This window comes from Stenella coeruleoalba (assembly GCF_951394435.1).
Source record: "Stenella coeruleoalba genome assembly, chromosome: 3".
Classification (NCBI taxonomy): domain Eukaryota; kingdom Metazoa; phylum Chordata; class Mammalia; order Artiodactyla; family Delphinidae; genus Stenella; species Stenella coeruleoalba.
Genome location: NC_137148.1, coordinates 163,632,809 through 163,657,865, shown reverse-complemented (window position 1 = coordinate 163,657,865; position 25,057 = coordinate 163,632,809). Strand labels below are relative to the sequence as shown.

Genomic DNA, 25,057 nt, shown 5'->3' with positions numbered 1-25,057 from the left:
AATGTCCTAAACAGTAGGAATCATACAGTATGTAGCCTTGTCAGAGTGTCTTCTTTCACTTAGCGATATGCTTCTAAGTTTCCTGTTTCATTCAGGCAAATTATGCTCAGAGACTGAGACTGTCTTTGCCAGTAATTTATTTAACACAGGTTCACTGCGGGAATTATAATTTATAATATTTCACAAGCCAATAGCAAATAGGATAATGTCTCTTAATAAGCCAGTAAAGACATAACGTACCCCAAACCAATGATAGTTTAATTACACTGTTGTTCCAGCCAAAGGGAAGATGAAAGAAATAAAGTCCAAATTTAGTTGAGTTGCACCTTTATATGAATTGGTTCGTGATAGTGTCAGTCTTTCCAACTAAAAGCTGGGTATCAGATGCCCACTTAGATCCCTCCCTGCTGGGCAAAGGCACTAGTGTTGGCAGGCAAGGTAGGCTGCTTGGTCCAGGGACCATTTCATGGCTTGCACCACTGCCTATGAGGAGTAGGCTCGCCAAGGCAGAAACAAATATGTCCCTTCTCTTCCTGAGACTGCTGCTTGGTTTAACACCATTGCTATCCAAGAGTAACCTGGCCACAGCAGGAGCAAGTGTCTCATGATCTTCTGAGAGCCTTTTAGATTAGCAAAGAGTAGCCTTACCCAGACTGAACACTCAACTTAAGTCCTCACAGATTCTTGGTGTTTAAAGTTTAAATGTCCGTCACATGATTGTCACTTCTCCACATGTTCATAATGATAAGCACAATTTTGATGGCGTCATCCTGACATGGCCTCCCAAAGTAAACAAATTCACTCTTGGACCAAAATATCTTTACTTGAGCCATAAGCAGGTAGATCAAAACAACTTCACTTAAGCCATAAATGCATTAATTTGAAATTATAACAAACCAGTACACAGCAGCTTCCTCCTTTCTGTTGATAGCTTGATAGCTCATTTCTTTTTATCACTGAACAATATTTCATCATATGGATATACCACTGGTTGTTTATTCAACTATTGAAGTGTATCTTGCTTAACTCTAAGTCTTGGCAATTATGCATAAAACACCTATAAACACTGATTTGCATATTTCTGTGTGAAGACAAGTTTTCAACTCATTTGGGTAAATATAAATATACAAGGAGTATAATCTAGGAGCTAGATCCTATGATAAGGGTATGTTTAGTTTGTGAAAAAACCGCCTGTCTTCCAAAGTAGGCATACCATTTTCCATTCGCATCAGCAATGAGTAAGGATTCCTGTAGCTTTACATCTTCATCAATATTTGGTATTCTGAGTGTTTTGTATTTTACCTGTTGTAATAACCGTTTAGTGGTATCTATTTGTTTTATTTGCAATTTCCTAATGATATTTGATGTTGAGCTTCTTTTCATATGCTTATTTAACATCTGTATATCTTCTTTATTGATGTGTGTGCAAATCTTTTGCCCATTTTTCCCCCATGTTTGGGACTTTATTTTTTTTCCTCAGGGATTCTTGCTTATTTTCAATTTTGCCCTTTTTTTTTTTTTTTTTGGCTGTGCCACACAGCATGTGGAATCTTAGTTCCCCAACCAGGGATCAAACCCATGCCCCCTGCATTGGAAGCATGGAGTCTTAACCACTGGACCACCAGGGAAGTGTCCCGAATTTTGCCCATTTTTTAACTGGATTGTTTGTCATCTTACTGTTGCATTTTAAGAGTTCTTTAGACTTGTTGGATACCAGTCCTTTGTCAGATAAGTGTTCTGCAAAGATTTTTTCCCCAATCTGTGACTGTCTTTATATTCTCTTACCACTGTCTTTTGTAGCACAGGGGATTTTAATGAAGTGAAGCTTATTGTTTTCTTTCTTGGAAAGAAATTGTTTTCTCTCTTGTTTTCTTTTCTTGCTTTTGGTGTTGTATCTTAAAATTCATCAATTAACACAAGATCACCTTATTTTCTCCTATGTTATCTTCTAGAAGTTTTTTACTTTTGCATTTTACATTTAGAGCTATGGTCTATTTTAAGTTTTGTGTAAGGTCTGTGTCTAGGTTTACTTGTTTTTTGCATGTGGATATCCACTATTTCCAGTACTGTTTGTTGAAAAGACTTTCTTTTTTCCATTGAATTGCCTTTTAGTCCTTTATCAAAGATCAGTTGGCTATATTTCTCTGGGTCTATAAGAAAGCAGTTGACTTCTGTATTCTCAGTCTTTCTATACTCTCATTAATTCCTGGAGGGATCTCTGGTGTTATGGTTTCTTTCAGATATTTTACATAGAAAATCATGTCATACACAACAAAGACAGTTTTATTTCTTTCTTCCCAATCTGTGTACATTTTATTTCCTTTTCTTGCCTTATTGCATTAGCTAGGTCTTCCAGTACAGTGTTGAATAGGAGTGGTGAGAGGAGACTTCCTTACCTAGTTTCTTACCTTACAAAAAAAAGCATCTAGTTTCTCACCATTGTGATGTTGCCTACAAGTTTCATGAAGATGTTCTATCTCAAGAGCCTGAACTCCCCTCTATTCCTAGTGTGTTATCATAAGTGGATGTTAGATTCTATCAAATGGTTTTCCATTTTATTTACACTCCTTTCATTCCTGATATTACTAACTTCTGTCTACCCTTTTTACTCAGTTAGCTTGACTAGACCTTTATCAATTTTACTGATTATTTCAAAGCACACCAGCTTTTGGTTTTGTTGATAGTCTCTGTTCCTGCAATTTTTATGTCTTCCTTAATCATTTCTTTTTTTGGTCATTTTACTTATTTTTATTGAGATATAATTGATATATTTCAAGTGAGATATTGAGATATAATTGATATATAACGATTTGATATTTGTATACATTGTGAAGTATTACCACAATAAGTCTAGTTAAACTAGCGTAACATCATCACACAGTTACAGTTTTTTTTCTTGTGATGAAATTTTTGAAATTTCCTCTCAGCAACTTTCTGATATGCAATAAAGTATTATTAATTATAGTCACAATGCTGCACATTATATCCCCTGACTTATTTTATAACTGAAAGTTTGTAATTTTTGATCTGCCTTCACCTATTTTGCCCACCCCTCAACAGCCCCCCCCCCACACCTTCACGTCCCACCTCTGGCAGCTACCAGTCTATTCTCCATATCTGTGAACTTGGGGGTTTTTTTTTGTTTGTTTGTTTTGCTGCATGGCTTGCAGGATCTTAGTTCCCTGAACAGGGATTGAACCCAGGCCCACGGCTGTGAAAGCACCACATCCCAATCACTGGACTGCGAGGGAATACTCAGGGTTTTCGTTCTTTGCTTCAGATTCCATATATAGGTAAGATCATATGGTATTTTTCTCTCTGACTTATTTCACTTAGCATAATACCCTTAAGGTCCATCCATGTCACAAATGGCAAGATTTCCTTTTTATGACTGACTAATATTCCATTATATATATATATGTGTGTGTGTGTGTGTGTACACATTTTTTAAATCCATTCATCCATCATTGGGCACTTAGGTTGTTTCCATGTCTTGGCTATTGTAAATAGTGTTGCAGAGAACACGGGGGTGCAAATATTGGGTTGGCCAAAAAATTTGTTTGGATTTTTAAATTTTCTGAGGAACCTCCACACTGGTTTCCATAGTGGCTTCATCAATTTACATCCCCACCAACAATGTGCAAGAGTTGCCTTCTCTGCACTTACTCACCAACACTTGTTAGTTTTTGTCTTTTTGATAATAGTCATTCTAACAGGTGTGAGGTGATATCTCATTGTGGTAGTAATGTTGAGCACATTTCGTGTACCTACTGGCCATCTGTATGTCTCTGGATAAGTATCAGTTCAGATCCTCTGTTCATTTTTTTTAAATCAGATTGTTTTTGTGCTGTTGAGTTAGTTGTATGAGTTCTTTATATATTTTGGATAGTAATTCCTTATCACATTTGATTGCAAGTATTTTCGCCCACTCAGTAATTTGCCTTTTCTTTTTGTTGATGGTTTCCATGGCTGTGCAGAAGCTTTTTAGTTTGATGTAGTCCCACTTGTTCACTTTTGCTTTTCTTGCTTTTGTTTTTGGTGTCAAAACCAAAAAAATCATCTCCAAGACTGATATCAAAGAGGTTACTGTCTGTGTTTTCTTCTAGGATTCTTATGGTATTGAGGCTTATGTCAAGCCTTATGCCATTTAAAAAAAATTTTTATTGGAGTATTGTTGATTTACAATGTTGTGTTAGTTTCAGGTGTACAGCAAAGTAAATCAGTTGTACACATATCCACTCTTTTTTAGATTCTTTTCCCATATACGTCATTTCAGAGTATTGAGTAGAGTTCCCTGTGCTATACATACAGTAGGTCCTTACTATCTTTTTTTGGAATTTATTTATTTATTTATTTTTGGCTGTGTTGGGTCTTCGTTGCTGCATGCAGACTTTCTCTAGTTGCAAAGAGCGGGGGCTACTCTTCATTGTGGTGCACGGGTTTCTCATTGCAGTGGCTTCTCATTGCGGAGCATGGGCTCTAGGCATGCAGGCTTCAGTAGTTGTGGCACGTGGGCTCTAGAGCACAGGCTCAGTAGTTGTGGCGCATGGGCTTAGTTGCTCCGCGGCATGTGGGATCTTCCCAGACCAGGGATGGAACCTGTGTCCCCTGCATTGGCAGGCAGATTCTTAACCACTGCACCACCATGGAAGTCCTCTATTTTTTATATATTAGTGTGTGTATGTCTATCCCAATCTTCCAATTTAGTTAATTCATTTGAGTTGATTTTTGTATATGGTGTAAGATAGTGGTCCAGTTTCATTCCTTTGCATGTAGCTGTCCAGTTTTCCCAAACCGTTTATTGAAGAAACTGTCCTTTCCCCATTGTATATTCTGGGTTTTTTTGCCAAAAATAATTGACCATATACGCATGGGGTTTTTTCCTTAGACTCTTTATTCTGTTTCACTGATCTATATATGTCTGTTTTATGCCAATACCATACTGTTTTGTTTTTAGCTTTGTAATATAGTTTGAAATCAGGAAGCATTATGCTACCAGTATTGTTCTTTCTCAAGATTACTTTGGCTATTCAGGGTCTTTGTGGTTCCATACAAATTTTAGTATTGTTTGTTCTATTTTGTGGAAAATGCCATTGAAATTTGGATAGGGATTGCATTGAATTGTTCATTGCCTTGGGTAGAATGGACATATTTCCAATCCATGAGGGCAAAATATCTTTCCATTTATTTGTATCTTCAATTTCTTTCATCAGCACCTTATAAATTTCAGTATACAAGTCTTTCACGTCCTTGGTTAAATTTATTCTCAGGTATTTTATTCTTTTTAATGCAGTTGTAAATAGAATTGTTTTCTCTTTTTTTTTTGTCACTGAAGTAGAGAATTTTTTGTTTTTTTACAAAAGATAAAATTTAAGTTTAGACTGATGTTTCCACAGGACTACAGGATTTTAGTCTCTCTAGTAAATGTGTATCTCTTTTCTCTCAGACTGAAATTCCTGGTTTTCAAGAGTTTGATCTAATTAGAATATGATCTGATTTGCTAATTACTAATTGGCTTTTTTTTTTAAGTTGAAGTATACTTGATTTACAATGTTGTGTTAGTTTCAGGTATACAGTAAAAGTGATTCAGTTATATATAATCCTTTTTCAGATTATTTTCCATCATAGGTAATTACAAGATACTGAATATAGCTCCTTGTGCTAAATAATAGGTCCTTATTTATATCTATTTTATATATAGTAGCATGTAACTGTTAATACCAAACTCTAATTAGTATTATTTTCTTAATTTCTATTTTTCATAATTCATTGTTAGTGTATAGAGATAGATTTTTGTATATTGATATTGTATCCTGCAGCCTTACTGAATTTGTTTATTGGTTCCAACAGATATGGAGTCTTTAGAGCTTTCTATATATAATGTCATGTCATCTGCAAATAGTGACGGTTTTACTTCTTTCTTTCCAATTTGGATGCCTTTTGTTTCTTTTTCTTGCCTAATTGTTTTAGCTTATCCAATACTATGTAGTGGGCATCTTTGTCTTGTTCCTGATCTTAGAAGAAAAGCTTTCAGCTTTTCTGTATATTAATTTTGTATCCTGCAACTGTACCAAATTTATTAATGAGCCCTAGTAGTTTTTTGGTGTCACTAGGATTTTCTGTGCATAGTGTTATGTCATCTGCAAAGAGTGACAATTTTACTTCTTCCTTTCCAATTTAGATTCTGTCTCTCTCTCTCTCTCTCTCTCTCTCTCTCTCTCTCTCTCTGATTGCTATGGCTAGGATTTCCAATACTATGTTGAATAAAAGTGGCAAGAGTGGGCATCCTTGCCTTGTTCCTGATCTTAGAGGGAATACTTTCAGCTTTTCACTGATGAGTATGATGTTAACTGTGGGCTTGTAATATATGGTTTTAATTATATTGAGGTACATTCCCTCTATACCCACTTTATTGAGTATTTTTGTCATAAATGGATGTTGAATTTTGTCAAATGCTTTTTCTGCATCTATCAAGATGACTGTGTGGTTATTATCCTTCATTTTGTTAACGTGGTGTATCACATTGATTGATACACAGCTGTTGAACCATCCTTGCATCCTTGGAATAAATCCCACATGAACATGGTGTGTGATCCCTTTAATTTGTTGTTGAACTTTGTATAATAATAGTTTCTTCAGGATTCTTATATTTACTTTCTTCCTGGCCTGTAATTTTCTTGTGGAGTCCTTGTCTGGTTTTGGTATGAGCAGAATGTTGGCCTTGTAAAATGAGTTTCGAAGTGTTCTGTCCTATTTTTTGGAAGAGTTTGCAAAGGATTGATATTAGTTTTCTCTAAATGTTTGTTAGAATTCACCAGTAAAGCTAGCTGGCCCTAGACTTTTCTTTGATGGGAGGTTTTAGATTACTGATTGAATCACCTTACTAGTAATTGGCCTTTTCAGATTTCCTATTTCTTCATGATTCAGTCTTGGGAGGTTGTATGTTTCTAGGAATTTCTTATAGGTTGTCCAATTTTGGGGGCATGTAATTGTTCATAGAAGTCTCTTCTGATCCTTTGTATTTCTGTGGTACCTGTTGTAACATTTCTCATTTCTGATTTTATTATTTGGATCTTCTCTTTTTTGTCTTCATGAGTCTAGCTAAAGGTTTTTCAGTTTATCTTTTCTTTCTTTTTTTCTTTTCTTTTTTTTTTTTGCGATACGTGAGCCTCTCACTCTTGTGTCCTCTCCCGTTGCGGAGCACAGGCTCTGAATGTGCAGGCTCAGCGGCCATGGCTCACGGGCCCAGCCGCTCCGTGGCATGTGGGATCTTCCCGGACTGGGGCACGAACCCGTGTCCCCTGCATCGGCAGGCGGACTCTCAACCACTGCGCCACCAGGGAAGCCCTCGTTGTACTTCTGATGTGCATTTGTCTAACAATTAATGATGTTGAGCATCCTTTCATGTGTTTGTTAGGAATCTGTATATATTCTTTGGAGAAATGTCTATTTAGGTCTTCTGCCCATTTTTGGATTGGGTTGTTTGTTTTATTGATATTGAGCTGCATGAGCTGCTTGTATATTTTGGAAATAAATCCTTTCTCCATTACTTTGTTTGGAAATATTTTCTCCCATTCTGAGGGTTGTGTTTTCATCTTGTTTATGGTTTCCTTTGTTGTGCAAAGGTTTTTAAGTTTCATTAGGTCCCATTTGTTTCATTTTGTTTTTAATTCCATTTCTCTAGGAGGTGGGTCAAAAAGGATCTTGCTGTGATTTATGTCATAGAGTGTTCTGCCTATGTTTCCCTCTAAGAGTTTTATAGTGTTTGGCCTTACATTTAGGTCTTTAATCCATTTTGAATTTATTTTTGTGTATGTACTTTTACAGGTAGCTGTCCAGTTTTCCTAGCTCTACTTATTGAGAGGGCTGTCTTTTCTCCATTGTATATTCTTGCCTCTTTTATCAAAGATAGGGTGACCATAGGTGCGTGGGTTTATCTCTGGGCTTTCTATCCTGTTGCATTGATCTATATTTCTGTTTTTGTGCCAGTACCATATTGTCTTGATTACTATAGCTTTGTAGTGTAGTCTCAAGTCAGGGAGCCTGATTCCTCAGCTTCATTTTTCTTTCTCAAGATTGTTTTGTCTATTCGGGGTCTTTTGTGTTTCCATAGTAATTGTAAAATTTTTTGTTCTAGTTCTGTGAAAAATGCCACTGGTAGTTTGATGGAGATTGCATTGAATCTGTAGGTTTCTTTGGGTAGTATAGTCATTTTCAAAATGTTGATTCTTCAAATCCAAGAACATGGTGTGTATGTGTGTGTGTATGTGTGTGTGTGTGTGTGTGTGTGTGTGTGTATATATATATATATATATATACACACATACATACACACATATATATCCATCTGTTTGTATCATCTTTAATTTATTTCATTAGTGTCTTATAGTTTTCTGCATACAGGTCTTTTGTCTCCTTTGGTAGGTTTATTCCTAGGTATTTTACTCTTTTTGTTGCAGTGGTAAATGAGAGTGTTTCCTTAATTTTTCTTCCACACTTTTCATTGTTAGTATATGGGAATGCCAGAGGTTTCTGTGTATTGATTTTCCATCCTGCTACTTTACCAAATTCACTGATTAGCTCTAATAGTTTTCTGGTAGCATCTTTAGGATTCTCTATGTGTAGTTTCATGTCATCTGCAACCAGGGTCAGTTTTACTTCTTCTTTTCTGATTTGGATTCCTTTTATTTCTTTCTTTTCTCTTACTGCTGTGGCTGAAACTTCCAAATCTATGTTGAATAATAGTGGTGGGAGTGGGCAGCCGTGTCTTGTTCCTGATCTTAGAGGAAGTGGATTCAGTTTTTCACCGTTGAAAACAATGTTGGCTGTGTGTTTGTCATATATTGCCTTTATTATGTTGAGGTAAGTTCCCTCGATGCCTACTTTCTGGAGATTTTATCATAAATGGATAGATTTTATCATAAACGAATTTTGCTGAAAGCTTTTTCTGCATCTATTGAGATTATTGTATGGCTTTTATCCTTTGGTTTGTTAATATGGTGTATCACATTGATTGATTTGCGTATAGTCAAGAATCCTTGCATTCCTGGGATAAACCCCACTTGATCATGGTGTGTGATCCTTTTAAAGTGCTTTTGGATTCTGTTTGCTGGTATTTTGTTGAGGATTTTTGCTTCTATGGTCATCAGTGATATTGGCCTTTAGTTTTCTTTTTTTGTGACATCTTTGTCTGGTTTTGCTACCAGGGGTCCTCCCCTCTACTATGTTTTGGAAGAGTTGGAGAAGGATAGGTGTTAGCTCTTTGCTAAATATTTGATAGAATTCGCCTGTGACGCCATCTGGTCCTGGGCTTTTTTTTTTTTTTGCGGTACGTGGGCCTCTAACTGCTGTGGCCTCTCCCACTGCGGAGCACAGGCTCCGGACGCGCAGGCTCAGCGGCCATGGCTCACGGGCCCAGCCCCTCCGCGGCATGTGGGATCTTCCCAGACCAGGGCACGAACCCGTGTCCCCTGCATTGGCAGGCAGACTCTTAATCATTGCGCCACCAGGGAAGCCCTGGTCCTGGGCTTTTGTTTGTTGGAAGATTTTTAGTCGCAATTTCAATTTCAGTGCTTGTGAGTGGCCTGTTTATATTTTCTATTTCTTCCTGGTTCAGTCTTGGAAGGTTGTGCTTTTCTAGAATTTGTCCATTTCTTCCAGATTGTCCATTTTATTTGCATATAGTTGCTTGTAGTAGTCTCTCATGATCCTTTGTATTTCTGCAGTGTCAGTTGTTTCTTCTCCTTTTTCATTTCTAATGCTGTTAATTTGAGTTTTTTCCCTTTTTTTCTTGATGAGTCTGGCTAATGGTTTATCAATTTTCTTTATCTTCTCAAAGAACCAGCTTTTAGTTTTATTGAGCTTTGCTATTGTTTCCTTCATTTCTTTTTCATTTATTTCTGATCTAATCTTTATGATTTCTTTCCTTATGCTAACTTTGGGGTTTTTTGTTCTTCTTTCTCTAATTGCTTAAGGTGTAAGGTTAGGTTGTTTATTTGAGGTAGGATTGTATTGCTTGTTTCTTGTTTCTTGAGGTAGGATTGTATTGCTATAAATTTCCCTCTTAGAATTGTTTTTTCCTCCCATAGGTTTTGGGTTGTCGTGTTTTCATTGTCATTTGTTTCTAGGTATTTTTAGATTTCCTCTTTAATTTCTTCAGAGATCTCTTGGTTATTAAGTAGTGTATTGTTTCACCTCCATGTGTTTGTATTTTTTACAGATTTTTTCCTGTAATTGATATCTAGTCTCATAGCATTGTGGTCGGAAAAGACACTTGGTACGATTTCAGTTTTCCTGTATTTACCAAGGCTTGATTTGTGATCCAAGCTATGATCTGTCCTGGAGAATGTTCCATGAGCACTTGAGAAGAAAGTGTATTTTGTTGTTTTTGGATGGAATGTCCTATTAATATCAATTAAGTCCGTCTTGTTTAATGTATCATTTGAAGCTTGTGTTTCCTTATTTTCATTTTGGATGATCTGTCCATTGGTGAAAGTGGGGTGTTAAAGTCCCCTACTATGATTGTGTTACTGTCGATTTCTCCTTTTATGACTGTTAGTATTTGCCTTATGTATTGAGGTGCTCCTATGTTGGGTGTGTAAATATTTACAATTGTTATATCATTTTCTTGGAGTGATCCCTTGATCATTATGTAGTGTCCTTCTTTGTCTTTTGTAATAGTCTTTATTTTAAAGTCTTTTTTGTCTGATATGAGAATTGCTACGCCAGCTTTCTTTTGGTTTCCCTTTGCATGGAATATCTTTTTCCATCCCCTCACTTTCCATCTGTATGTGTCCCTAGGTCTGAAGTGGCTCTCTTGTAGACAGCATATAAATGGGTCTTGTTTTTGTATCCATTCAGCCAGTCTGTGTCTTTTGGTTGGAGCATTTAATCCATTTACATTTAACGTAGTTATCGATATGTATGTTCCTATTACCATTTTCTTAATTGTTTTGGGTTTGTTATTGTAGGTCTTTTCCGTCTCTTGTGTTTCCTGCCTAGAGAAGTTCCTTTAACATTTGTTGTAAACCTGGTTTGGTGGTGCTGAATTCTCTTAGTTTTTGGTTGTTTGTAAAGGTTTTAATTTCTCTGTCTAATCTGAATGAGATCCTTGCTTGGTTGAGTAATCTTGGTTGTAGGTTTCTCCCTTTCATCACTTTAAATACGTCCTGCCACTTCCTTCTGGCTTGCAGAGTTTCTGCTGAAAGATCAGCTGTTAACCTTATGGGGATTCCCTTGTATGTTATTTGTTGTTTTTCCCTTGCTGCTTTTAATATTTTTTCTTTGTATTTAATTTTTGATCATCTGATTAATATGTGTCTTGGCGTGTTTATCCTTGGATTTCTCTTGCATGGGACTTTCTCTGCTTCCTGGACTTGATTGACTATTTCCTTTCCCTTGTTAGGGAAGTTTTCAACTATAATCTCTTCAAATATTTTCTCAGTCCCTTTCTTTTTCTCTTCTTCTTCTGGGACCCCTATAATTTGAATGTTGATACATTTAATGTTGTCCTAGAGGTCTCTGAGACTGTCCTGAATTCTTCTCATTCTTTTTTCTTTATTCTGCTCTGCAGCAGTTGTTTACACTATTTTATCTTCCAGGTCACTTACCCTTTCTTCTGCCTCATTTATTCTGCTGTTGATTCTTTCCAGAGAGTTCTTGATTACATTTATTGTGGTGTTCATCGTTGTTTGTTTGCTCTTTAGTCCTTCTAGGTCCTTGTTAAACATTTCTTGTATTTTCTTCATTCTATGTCCAAGATTTTTGGGTCATCTTTTCTTTCATTACTCTGAATTCTTTTTCAGATAGGCTGCCTATTTCCTGTTAATTTGTTTGGTCTGGTGTGTTTTTACCTTGCTTCTTCATCTGCTGCATATTTCTCTCTCTTCTCGTTTTGTTTAACTTACTGTGTTTGGTGTCTCTTTTTTGCAGGCTACAGGTTCGTAGTTCATGTTGTTTTTGGTGTCTGCCCCCAGTGGGTAAGGTTGGTTCAGGGGCTTGTGTAGGCTTCCTGGTAGAGAAGACTGGTGCCTGTGTTCTGGTGGGTGGGGCTGTATCTTGTCTTTCTGGTGGGCAGGGCTGTGTCCAGTGGTGTGTTATGGGGTGTTTGGGAACTGAGTATGATTTTAGGCAGTCTTTCTGCTAATGGGTCAGGTTGTGTTCCTGTCTTGCTAGTTGTTTGGCTTAGGGTGTCCAGCACTGGAGCTTGCTGGCCGTTGAGTGGAGCTGGGTCTTAGGGTTGAAACAGAGATCTCTGGAAGATTTCTCGCTGATTGATATTACATGGGGCCAGGAGGTCTCTGGTGGTCCAGTGAACTGAACTCGGCTCTCCCACCTCAGAGGCTCAGGCCTGGCACCAGGCCAGAGCACCAAGATCCTGTCAGCCACCCGGCCAGGTACGTGGGGAGTTTCTTGCCCTCTGGAAAGTCTGAGGTCTTCTGCCAGCATTTAGTAGGTGTTCTGTAGGAGTTGTTCCACATGTAGATGTATTTTTGGTGTATTTGTGTGGAGGAAGGTGATCTCCACGTCTTATTCCTCCACCATCTCTACTGGATATCTGTCTTATATTTTATTTTTTTATTTTTTTATTTTTTTTCTGTCATATTTTAAAAGCTCTTAGTTTCATTGATTTTTTTTTTACTCTCAGTCTTTTTCATTTATTTCCACTGTGATCTTTGTTATTTCCTTCATTTTATTAACTTTGGCATTTGTTTTTTCTTTTTTTTCTAGCTCCTTGAGGTGTAAAGTTAGGTTTTTTGAGATCTTTTTTGTTTCTTGATTTATCATTGTCACTATGAACTTCCCTCTTGGAAATGCTTTTGCTGCATCCTGTAAGTTTCAGTATGTTGCACAATAGTCTCCCTTTATCTGCAGTTTTGCTTTTTACAGTTTCAGTTACCTGCAGTCAACTGTGCTCTGAAAATATTAAATGGAAAATTACAGAAATAAACATTTTAAAAATACATTAAACATTTTTTAAAATAAAGTTTTGAATTGTGCATTGTCCTGAGGAGTGTGAGAAAACTTTGTCCCGTCCTGCTACATGTTGCCTGGGATATGAATCATCCCTTTGTTCGTTGTATGCACTCTGTGTGTGCATGTGTATGTATAGGAATAAACATTATATTTGTGGGGTTAAGTACTCTTTATGGTTTCAGGCATCCACTCAGTGTCTTGGAATGTATCCCTCACAGATAATGGGGTTCTACTATATTTCCAATTCATTTGTCTAAGGTAATTTTTAAAATTTCTCTTTTGATTTCTTTAACCTATTGGTTGTTCAGTATCATGTTTAATCTCCACATGTGAATTTTCCAGTTTTCTTCTCATAATCGATTTCTAGTTGTATTGCATTGTGGTTGGGAAAGATGCTTAATGTGACTTTAATCTTAAATTTATTAAGACTTGTTTTGTGGTCTAACATATGCTGTCTCCTGGAGAATGTTCCGTGTGCCCTTGAGAAGATTGTGTATCTTTGTTGCTTTTGGACAGAATGACTGGCCTAATATGTCACTGAAGGCAAGTGTTTCTTTATTGATTTTCTGTCTGAATGATGTATCCACTGATGAAATTGGGATATTAAAGTCCCTTTCTGTTATTGTATGGCTTTCTACTTCTCCCTTTAGATCTGTTAAATTTTGTTTTATATATTCAGATGTTTCTATTTTGAGTGCATAAGTGTTTACAAATATTATATTCTCTTTTTGGATTTACCCCTTTATCATTATATAATGACCTTTTTTGTCCCTTATAACAGTCTTTGTCTTAAGTCTATTTTGACTGTTACAAGTATAGCTACCCCAGCTTTCTTCTGGTTTCCATTTGCATGGAATATTTTTTTTCCATTCTTTCAGTCTTTGTGTGCACTTTTATCTCAGGTGAGGTTTTTGTAGGCAGTATATAGGTGAGTCTTTTTTTTTTTTAAATCCATTCAGCCACTCTGTGTTTTGATGGGAGAATTTATTATTTCTTTTACATTTAAAGTAATTATTGATAGGTATGTCCTTATTGCTATTTTGTTCACTGTCTTCTGGCTGTTTTGTAATTCCTATTTTCCTGTCTTCTTCGCTTGCATAGATTTCTGTCTTTTTTGGTATGCTTAGATTCCTTATCTTTATATTTTGTGTATCTACCACAGGCATACCTCAGAGATATTGCAGGTTCAGTCCACTGCAATAAAGCAGTTATCACAATGAAGCAATTATCAAATGAATTTTGGTTTCCTAGTGTATATAAATCTATGTTTACCTTATATCAAGGTCTATTAAGTGTATAATAGTATTATGTATAAAAAGTGTACATACCTTACTTTTAAAATACTTTAGAGCTAAAAAATACCAATCATCGTCTGAGCCTTCAGTGAGTCATTGTAGAAACATCAAAGATCATGGATCACAGATCACCATAACAAATAGTATAATAATTTAATAATTTGAAAGGAGAAAGGGGAATCAAGATGATAGGGTAGGAGGATGTGGAACTCACCTACCCCTAAAAACACATCAAAAATCTTCTACAGTTCTCACAGAAAATTAACTGGAACCTGGTAGAAGAACTTTTTTTTTTTTGGCCCACGCCACACAGCTTGAAGGATCTTAGTTCCCCAACCAGGAATCGAACCCACGCCCCCTACAGTGGAAGTGCAGTCTTAACCACTGGACCACTAGGGAGGTCCCCAGAAGAACTTCTGTACAACCAAAGCTGCAAGAAAGATCTCCATGTAACTGGGTAGGACAGAAAAAAAGACATCAGGTTGGGATCTGTGCCCCTGGGAGGGATCTGAAAGGAAGAGAAGGTCCACACGGGCAGCCCCTCACCTTGGGGAGCAAGCAGGTAGAGCCACAGTCTGTGTGTCCCAGTCCTGGCATCCTGCAGAGAGGAGACTAGCTCCCTTGGCTGCTTGGAGAACCACTAGGACAGTCAGAAGGGCTGGAGAGGCCAAGACACTACTCGCAAGGATTGTGCACATGCTGGCTTGTCAACAATCAGGGCAGAGAGAGCCTCGCCACTCCCCAGTCTGAATTGGGCAAATACCCTGGCCCTGCACACTCCACGCCACAGCCTGGTGGGAGATCTGGGCCAACTGGGCCCTAGGGAAAGATTTGGTCTGGACACAAAGACCAAGGGTCTTGGGTGTGATCTTGGTGGGGTGGCTGGAAGCAACCATTGTCCTTGCACACACACGGCAGCACCCCAGGAATCCCGGGCAGACAGGCCCTGGGAGAGGACTCAGTCTAGCTATGCAGAGACAGCCCCGAGAGCCTGGGGTGTGATCCAGCAGGGCAGCAGCAGACATTGTCATGCATACAGGAACATGCAGCAGCTCATCTCTCGTTGCCCATAACTGGCGATTCCCTATGCACAGGGCAAATGAGAACACCCACATCAAAGTGGGTAGAAGCTGAGGCACAATCTTACCATAACCAACCCCCCCCACATGGTACCCCACCTTCAGGAAGACACTCAAAACTCCAAGCTTCTCCTTGAGGAGCAAAGGGTTTAGACCCCACACTTGGCACCCCAGCTTTTAAGAGTCACACATGAAGACAAGCCCCCCAAACATCTAGCCACACAGCATGTGGGATCTTAGTTCCCTGATCAGGGATGGAACCCATGCCCCCTGCAGTGGAAGGGCAGAATCTTATAACCACTGGACCACCAGGGAAGCTCCAAAACATCTAGCTTTGAAAACCAGTGGGGCTTGTGTCCATGAGACCAACAAGGCTATAGTGAACTGAGAACAGTTCTTAAAGGGTCCTCTTTTCTAATGTTTCACCTGTTTATATCATTTTCAGACATAGCTTATTTTATTGCAATTCACTTTATTGCACTTTACAGGTAATGCATTTTTTGCAAGTTGAAGGTTGGTTGTAACCCTGTGTGAAGCAAATCTATTGGCACCTTTTTTTCAATAGCATTTGCTCACTTTGTGTGTCTGTCACATTTTGGTAATTCTCACAATATTTCAAATTTTTGTTACATTTGTTATGGTGGTGTGTGATCAGTAATCTTTGATGTTACTGCCATCACTTGCTGAAGGCTCTGATGATGGTTAGCATTTTTTAGCAATAAAGTATTTTTAAATTAAGGTATGTATATTGTATTTTTATACATAACGTTAGTGCACACTTAACAGAGTACAGAATAGTATAAACATAACTTTACATGCACTGGCAAACCAAAAAATTCATGTGATTTGCTTTATTGTGGTAGTCTGGAACTGAACCCTCATTGTCTCCAAGGTATGCCTGTACCTTCTAATGAATTTCTTTTACTGTTTCTTGTAAAACCAGGTGTATTGATATCAGAGTTCCTCAATTTTTCTCAGAAAGTATTTCTCCGTCACTTTTTTTTTTCCTGAGATGCAGCAGTCCTAGAGATTTTTTTTTTTATTACAAAGGCTTATCGGCTTTTTAATATTTTTTTATTGAAGTATAGTTGATTTATAGTGTGTGTTCATTTCAGGTATATGGCAAAGTTATTCAATTATTATATATATATTCAGTTATTTAATTTATATATATAATTATTTTCCAGATTCTTTTCCCATGTAGGTTATTACAAAATATTCTCCCTCACTTTTGAAGAATAATTTTGCTTGACGCAGAGTTGTAGGATGGTGTTTTTTTACACTGTGCACTTTAAATATTTCATTCCATTCTCTTGCATAGTTGGGTTTTTTGTTGTTGTTGTTTTGTTTTTTGGTATGTGAATGTTTACAGCACCTTTATTCATAATCACCAAAACCTGGAAACAACTCAAATGTCATCTGGTGAATGAATAAATTATAGTACATCTGTACAATGCAATCCTACTCAGCAATAAAAAGTAATGAACTATTAATATATGCAACAACATGGGTAAATCTTATATATATATTTATTGCTAAGTGAAAGAACCCAGATTCCAAAGGATAGTTTGATTCCAGTTATATGATATTTCTTGCTTGCATAGTTTTTGAAAAGAGGTCTGATTTAATTCTTATCCTTAAGTAAAACTAAGGTTTGTTTTTTCCCTCTGGCTTCTTTCAGAATGTTCCCTTTGTCTTTGATTTTTCTCCAGTTGAAAATGATGTGCTTGGCAGTGAAGTTTTTGGTGTTGTTTTTTTGTTTTTCATGTTTTGTGTTTTTCTTAGTTTCCTGGATCTGCAGTTTGCTGACTATCACTAATGTTAGGAAAATCTCAGTGATGATTGCTTCACTTATTTTTTTTTCCTTTCTGCTTTTCTATCAGGTATTCTCATTGTGTGTATTTTACACCTGCTGTCATTGTCCCAAAGTTCTTAGATGTTGTATTCTTTTTTGTCTTTGCATTAGGCCCTGGTGAAATAGTCTCTTCTGAGGATAGGCCTTGTTAAGAATAGCTGTTTCAGGGCTTCCCTGGTGGCACAGTGGTTGAGAGTCCGCCTGCTGATGCAGGGGACATGGGTTCTTGCCCCAGTCCTGGAAGATCCCACATGCAGCGGAGTGGCTGGGCCCGTGAGCCATGGCCACTGAGCCTGCGCGTCTGGAGCCTGTGCTTCGCAACGGGAGAGGCCACAACAGTGAGAGGCCCACGTACAGAAAAAAAAAAAAAAAAGAATAGCTGTTTCAAAATAGCTTCTTTCTATCTTTCCGATTTTGGAAACTGGTTTGCTCTGTGTCTTCAGTTCTTTGTTTTTTTTCTTGTGAGGTTAGGAATGATAGTTTCTAAGTTCATTATACAATGAACAAGAAAAGAGAAGTCTCTGTCTCCAGTTTTTTATGTTTAACTGCTGACAGCTTTGAAGCCTCATCCCTCCTTCCTCCTCTTGTGACCCACATGTATCCATGATGATAGGAAAGCCTTAGTTTCCTTCCTTTGGCAGTGACAAGAGATTCAATTCATGCCTGCTTCTGCCCTTGTATGTGAACTCTCTCTTCAGTCCACCCACAACCTCAACTAAAAATTAAGTTCATGTACTTTTCCTTGCACTCTCAAGCCATTTCATGCCTTCTTGTGAGGCCTGCCTTACTCCTCAGAGACCTCAATTATGGAAGTAATAAACCCTTTTGTACACTATTGGCAGTGTGTGGTGTCATCAATTTATGTATTCCTATATTTAGGGCTGGGCCGTTATGCTTCTGTGCACCATGTGGGAGCTCAGAAATGAGACATGTTGGGAGGATTGCCTCTGGAGTGGCTGGCCAGGAAACTTCCACCTGAAATTAGAGAATGGAGGTTTTACATTCTTCGGAGGAAAGCGCTGTGAATCCTTTATGCATTATATAATCATGGGCAGATTCACCATCAGACCTTTATGGAGTGTAGTGAATTCCTGTGCAAAATGCAGCTCTTAACCTGTTCCTCAAGGTTATTTAGCAAGGGCTTTGACCAAAAAGAAATCTTTTGGCACTTCATCATTTCATTATGTGTGCTAAAAACTGGCGAGAAGCAGCTCTGAGGCTCATTGTGTATAGGGTTTTGTTGAGGTCTAAGTAGTTTTGTCTTTTTAACATGTCATATCATGTGAAGTTGTCTGAGCCTTAACTTCTGAGTAACTTCCTAGCTCCATGAATGGGACAGAGAGAGAATGGAGAAACTGCGTCTGCAATAAATTTTACACAAGCTAAAAGTACTACTTCTTTACAAGAATATTTTAACCTAGCCAATTGCACCTGGCTATTTCTAATCACCTGGAGTAATTCTCAGGCCAGTATGGCAAACTGATCCTTTTCACAAGTTGGATTTCCACAGGCCTCCTGGACTGTCATGTTTGGTGATGGGAATAGAAGAAAAAGCTTCCAGTTCTTCACTGTGTCTTATTCCTTAAAAACTCCTGCATATTTGACCTCATACATCAGTGGAGTATACAGAGTTAAATGGTGTATAATAACAAGGAGATGAGTTTTTTTTCACAAGAGATTGATGTGTTTAAAATGATATTTGATTCATTTGTGTAGCATTTCTCTCATTTCTCCAAGGTGCTCTAGACCCTGACATCAGAGAGCAATAACATTTAAAGTGATCACAGTGAAAATGAATAAATAATTTGCACGTGTTCATTATGCTGTTAAATTCATGAAGAAGTAAGGACATAGAGTCAGTTTCTGATGACCAAGACATAAAATAAATGTTTGAAGGTGACAGAATTATATGTAATCTTCCTATAAATTGAGTATAAATCCCCAGTTCTGTCAGATTCACACATCTTACTGGAAACATATTTGGGATGTTTTAGGACTCAGTGACCTTCGAGGATGTGGCTGTGAACTTCACCCAGGAGGAGTGGGCTTTACTGAATCCTTCGCAGAAGAAACTTTACAGAGATGTGATGCAGGAAACCTTGAGGAACCTGGCCTCAATAGGTAAGCATGACAACATTCCTTCACTTCTTCAGTTAGAGAACAAGTATTTCTTGCCCATCAACACTGTTCCAAGATGTGGAATATGGAAAAGGAATACAGTAGTCCCCCCTTATCTGCAGGGGATACATTCCAAGACCACCAGTGGATGCCTGAAACTGCAGATAGTACTGAATCCTATACATACATACCTATGATAATAAATTTAATTTAGAAATTTGGTGCACAGTAAGAGATTGATAACGATAACTAAGAACAGAACACGTATAATAGACATGAACTTAACATGCATAAGTGTTAAGTGTCCATAACTTTTGCAGTTTGAGATGAGACAGCAAAACTAAGATCAATTTCTTTTTCCTTCTTCAAAATTTCATGATAGAAGTTTCATCTTTCCTATAGATCTTAGCAACATCAGTGTATGATTTTTTTCTTCCCTTAAATCAAGAACTTTCATTTTTTCACTTAAAGGGAGTACTTTATAACTTTTCTTTGGCATATCCTAATTACCAATATCATTATTCTTGCGCTTTGGGGCCATAATTAATTAAAATAAGGATTACTTGAACACAAGCACTGCAGTACCACCACAGTGATCTGAAAACTGAGATGGCTACTAAGTGACTGATGGGTAGGTAGCATATACAGCATGGATACACTGAACAAAGGGATGATTCACATCCTGGACAGGACAGAGCAGGACGTTGCAAGATTTCATCATACTACTTGGAAGGGAGCACAGTTTAGTATTTTCAGACTGCAATTGACCGTAGGTAACTGACACCACAGAAAGCAAAACTGTGGGTAAGGGGGGACTGCTGTACATTGGTAAATAAACTAAGCATGGTCACAGCTCATCGTGGACCTGGAATCTAATATTTTTCTATAATTTCCAATAATTTGCATTATTTTTCTGGGTCTGCATTTTAGGAAAAAAATGGGACAATCATAACATTGAAGATTGGTACAAAACCCAAGGGAGAAGACTAAGGTGAGTCACACACAGTAGATAGCAGTGTGCCACATGAGAATCCTGGTATGTCATAAACTTTTTAAAATAAACAAAAAAACAACCCCAGCTTCAAAGTTATCCTTAAATTTTTTTCACCAAAAACATTTACTTAAACATGACATAGATGTCCAGTGTTTTTGGAAACAATATTAAGAAACCCAATATATTAATATTACTGTTCTCATAATAGCTATGTCAAGTCCTCTTACAGAGCTTTCAGTATAAATCACCCTCAAAAAGTTCAGAAAGGGCAAAAAACCTTCACTTTTGCTATAAAATATAAAAATATAATTCTAATACCCTACTAATAAATGTGAAATTGGTAAAGAAATCATTAATAATTTCTCATTTTTTACAGAAGTCATATGGTAGAAAAACTCTGTGAAAGCAAAGAAGGTAATCAAGATAGAGAAACTGTCAGCCAGATTCCAAATCTTAATCTGAACCAGGAAACTCTTTCTGGAGTAAAACCATGTGAATGTAATGTGTGTGGGAAAGTCTTCATGCGTCATTCATTCCTTAATAGACACATCAGATCTCACAGTGGACACAAACCATATGAGTATCATGAAGATGAGGAGAAGCCATATAAATGCAAGGAATGTGGGAAAGCCTTCAGTTACCGCAAATCTGTTCACAGACATGAAAGGACTCACACTGGAGAGAAACCCTATGAATGTAAGGAATGTGGTAAAGCCTTCACATGGCTCACAACCTTTCGAAGACACATGATAACACACACTGGAGAAGGACCCTATAAATGTAAGGAATGTGGAAAAGCCTTTAGTTGTTCCACTTCCTTTCGAGCACATGAAAGAACTCACACTGGAGAGAAACCCTTCGTATGTAAACAGTGTGGTAAATCCCTCAGGTCTCCTCTAGGTTTGCGAATACATGAAAGAAGTCACACTGGAGAAAAACCCTATGAATGTAAGCAGTGTGGTAAAGCCCTCAGTTGTCCCAGTTCCTTTCGAAGACATGAAAGGATTCACACTGCAGAGAAACAATATGAATGTAAACGATGTGAGAAAACCTTCAGTTCTCCTCTAGGTTTGCGAATACATGAAAGAATTCACACTGGAGAGAAACCCTATGAATGTAAGGAATGTGGTAAAGCCTTCATATCTCTTTCAAGCATTCGTACACACATGATAACACACACTGGAGATGGACCTTATAAATGTAAGGAATGTGGGAAAGCCTTCATTTGTCCCAGTTCGTTTCGATCACACGAAAGGACTCACACTGGAGAAAAACCATATGAATGTAAACAGTGTGGTAAAACTTTCAGTTGGCCCAGTTCCTTTCGAATACATGAAAGAACTCACACTGGAGAGAAACCCTATGAATGTGCAGAATGTGGGAAAACCTTCATTTATCGCACAACCTTTCAAGGACATGTGAGAAAGCACACTGGAGAGAAACCCTATAAATGTAAAGAATGTGGGAAAGCCTTCATTTCTCCCTCAAGTGTTCGAACACACATGATAATGCACACTGGAGATGGACCTTATAAGTGTAAGGAATGTGGGAAAGCATTCAATTTTCCCAGTTCATTTCGAATACATCAAAGAACTCACACAGGAGAGAAACCCTACGAATGTAAGCAATGTGGCAGAGCCTTCAGTTGTTACACATCCTTTCGAACACATGAAAAAACTCACACTGGAGAGAAACCTTATGAATGTACAGAATGTGGGAAAGCCTTCATTTATCGCACTACCTTTCGAGGGCACATGAGAATACACACTGGTGAGAAACCCTACAAATGTAGAGAATGTGGGAAAGCCTTCAGTCGACCCAATTCCTTTCGAAGGCATGAAAGATCTCATACTTAATAGAAACCTCTCTTGAATGTAAGCAATGTGGGGAAAACATCAGTTGGCCTTCATTCTTACATGTGAAAACTCCCACTGGAAAGAAACCCTGTATGTGTAAGAAATCTGAGAAAGCCTGATACAAATTAATCCATGTATAATGTTCCAGAAAAAAATAACATGAAAGAATAATTTTTAGAGTTATATTGTCTTTATCAGTGCCTCATTCTTAAAGGGGATCTCTCGACTGGATATTTACTACTTACACGTTCAAAAATGAACACTGAAGTGAGAGAATTCTGTAAGTACTCTGTAAGCAATACTACATAATGATTAACAGGTATTGTTTTGTCCTTAAATCAATTAACATTTTTCTCTTTTCATTTTGAAGCCTGTTTGTTCCATGGTTGAATTGACATGTATTTCTAATATGCAGGTTGGTTTAATTTTTATGTTTTGATTGTTTTGTGTGGGGCTATTGATAAGTGACATTTTGGTATTTGTTGGGATTTTCGTACTGGCCTCCTGTAGTGCCAGGTATTGGATATTCCTTACCCATATATAGTCCATCCTTCTTATGAGAAAATCTACTCTTGTTTTGGCTAGAAAAGCCTTGTTTCATTTTCCTTGCTAGTAAAAGATGGCATAAATTTGTAAATATCATAGTGTATATAGTCTCATGTGAATTTCTATGTTTTGCCCTTTGCTCTTTGTCATTCCTTCCGGCTAGGATTTGAATAATAAAGAGTTTGCATTAACACATTATTGACCAGGGGATTTTTGCAGAAACTAACACCTGTGGCCAGCAATTTGTTACATAAATGAATATTGAAACACCCACGTTAGAGTAAATATCAACAACTTTTTTTGCACTTAATGTATTTATTTGAAACTTTGTACATGTCTTACTAAAGCATTCTAATATTTCTTTAGAGTGTGATAGGTGTATAGCAAGCACCTCTGTGCAGGGGAACAGAACGTCTATTACAAACATACTGTGTTTCACTGCACTTTCCCCTAGAAGAGCAGGCTTTCTGGCGGCATTTTTTTTGGTCCTATGGATATTATTTCCTCTAGAATATGTTCTTTTATTTTACTTGATAGTCAACAAGGTGGATCTTAGCGGGGTACTCTTTCAGTCTGTATGTGTCCCTAGATCTGAAGTGGGTCTCTTGTGGACAGCATATATATGGGTCGTTTTTGTATCTATTCAGCCAATCTATGCCTTTCGGTTGGAGTATTTAATCCATTTACATTTAAGGTTAATTATCAGTATGTATGTCCTTATTGCCATTTTGTTAAATGTTTTGGATTTGTTTTTGTAGGCCTTTTTTCTTCCTTCCCTCTTTTATTCTCTTCTCTTGTGATTTGATGACTATCATTAGTGTTGTGTTTGGATTCTATTTTCTTTCTTGTTTGTATATCTATTATAGATTTTGAGGTTTTGATATAGTAGTCTATATATATATATATATACACACACACACATATATATAGTGCTGTATATATGTATGTAACATGTATATATATGTGTATATGTATACATATATATGTTTTAAGTTGATCTCAATTTCAAATGCATTTCGAATATCCTGCATTTGTACTCTCCTCCTCTCATGATTACTGGTTTAGATTTCATATTTGTGTGTGGATGACTTCCTACTTTTATTCTATGTTTGCCTTTACTGGAGAGCTTTCCCATTTCATAATTTCCTTGTTTCTAGTTATGGCCTTTTCCTTTCCTCTTAGAGAAGTTCCTTTAACATTTGTTGTAAAACTGATTTGGTGTTACTGAATTCTTTAGCTTTTGCTTGTCTCTAAAACTTTTGATTTCTCTGTCAAATCTGAATGAGAGCCTTGCTGGGTAGAGTATTCTTGGTTGTAGGTTCTTCCCTTTCATCACTTTAAATATATCATGCCACTCCTTTCTGTCCTGCAGAGTTTCTGCTGAAAAATCAGCTGATAATTTTATGGGAATACTCTTGTATGTCATTTGTTGCTTTTCTCTTGTTGCTTTTAATATTTTCACTTTATTTTTACTTTTTGTCAATTTGATTTCTATGTGTCTCAGCATGTTCCTCCCTGGGTTAATCCTGTGTGGGACTCTCTGTGCTTCCTGAACTTGGGTGACTGTTTCCTTTCCTGTGTTAGGGAAGTTTTCAGCTATTATCTCTTCAAGTATTTTCTCAGACCCTATCTGTCTCTCTTCTCCTTCTGGGACCACTATAATGTGAATGTTGGTGTTTGACATTGTCTCAGAAGTCTCTTAAACTGTCCTCATTTCTTTGCATTCTTTTTTCTTTATTCTGTTCCATGGCAGTGATTTCCACCACTCTGTCTTCCAGCTCACTTATCTGTCCTTCTGCCTCATTAATTCTGCTGTCGATTCCTTCTAGTGTATTTTTCGTTTCAGTTCTTATATTCTTCAACTCTGATTGTTCTTTATGTTTTCTCTTTGTTGAAAACTTCTTGTAAATTGTCACTCTGTGCATCCATTCTTCTCCCAAGTTCTTGGATCATCTTTACGATCATTACTCTGACACTTTCTCAGGTAGATTGCTTATCTACATGTCACTTCGTTTTTCTTCAGGGTTTTATCTTGTTCCTTTGTTTGGAACACATTCCTGTGCTCTCTCATTTTGTCTAAATTTCTACTTGTATATTTATGTATGTGGAAGGTTAGTTATGCTTCTCAACCTTGGAGAAGTGGTCCTCTGTAGGGGATGTCATATATATCCAGCAGTACACTACCTTCTCATCACCCAAGGTCCAGGGACCATCTGGTGCCAAGATTGGTTCTGAACTGTTTGTGAACTCAGTTCCACAGGCTGCAGGACTATAGTTTTCTTGCTTCTGGTATCTGTCCCCCAATGAGTGAGGCTGGTCTAGAGGCTTGTGCAGGCTTC

General features: G+C 37.4%; 1 protein-coding gene across 2 annotated transcripts in view; it reads left to right on the top strand.

Moving 5' to 3' along the window:
- The window catches only part of ZNF14 (zinc finger protein 14), a 33,948-nt gene extending 10,432 nt beyond the window's left edge, over nt 1–23,516 (top strand). For both annotated transcript variants that reach the window (XM_079917483.1, XM_079917482.1), the window contains exons 2-4: nt 19,199–19,325; nt 20,253–20,313; nt 20,693–23,516. In XM_079917483.1, the coding sequence (XP_079773609.1) occupies nt 19,199–19,325; nt 20,253–20,313; nt 20,693–22,172 (1,668 nt within the window). In that variant the 3' untranslated portion in view covers nt 22,173–23,516. The remainder of the gene's footprint in view (nt 1–19,198; nt 19,326–20,252; nt 20,314–20,692) is intronic.
- Nucleotides 23,517–25,057: the final 1,541 nt, after the last annotated feature.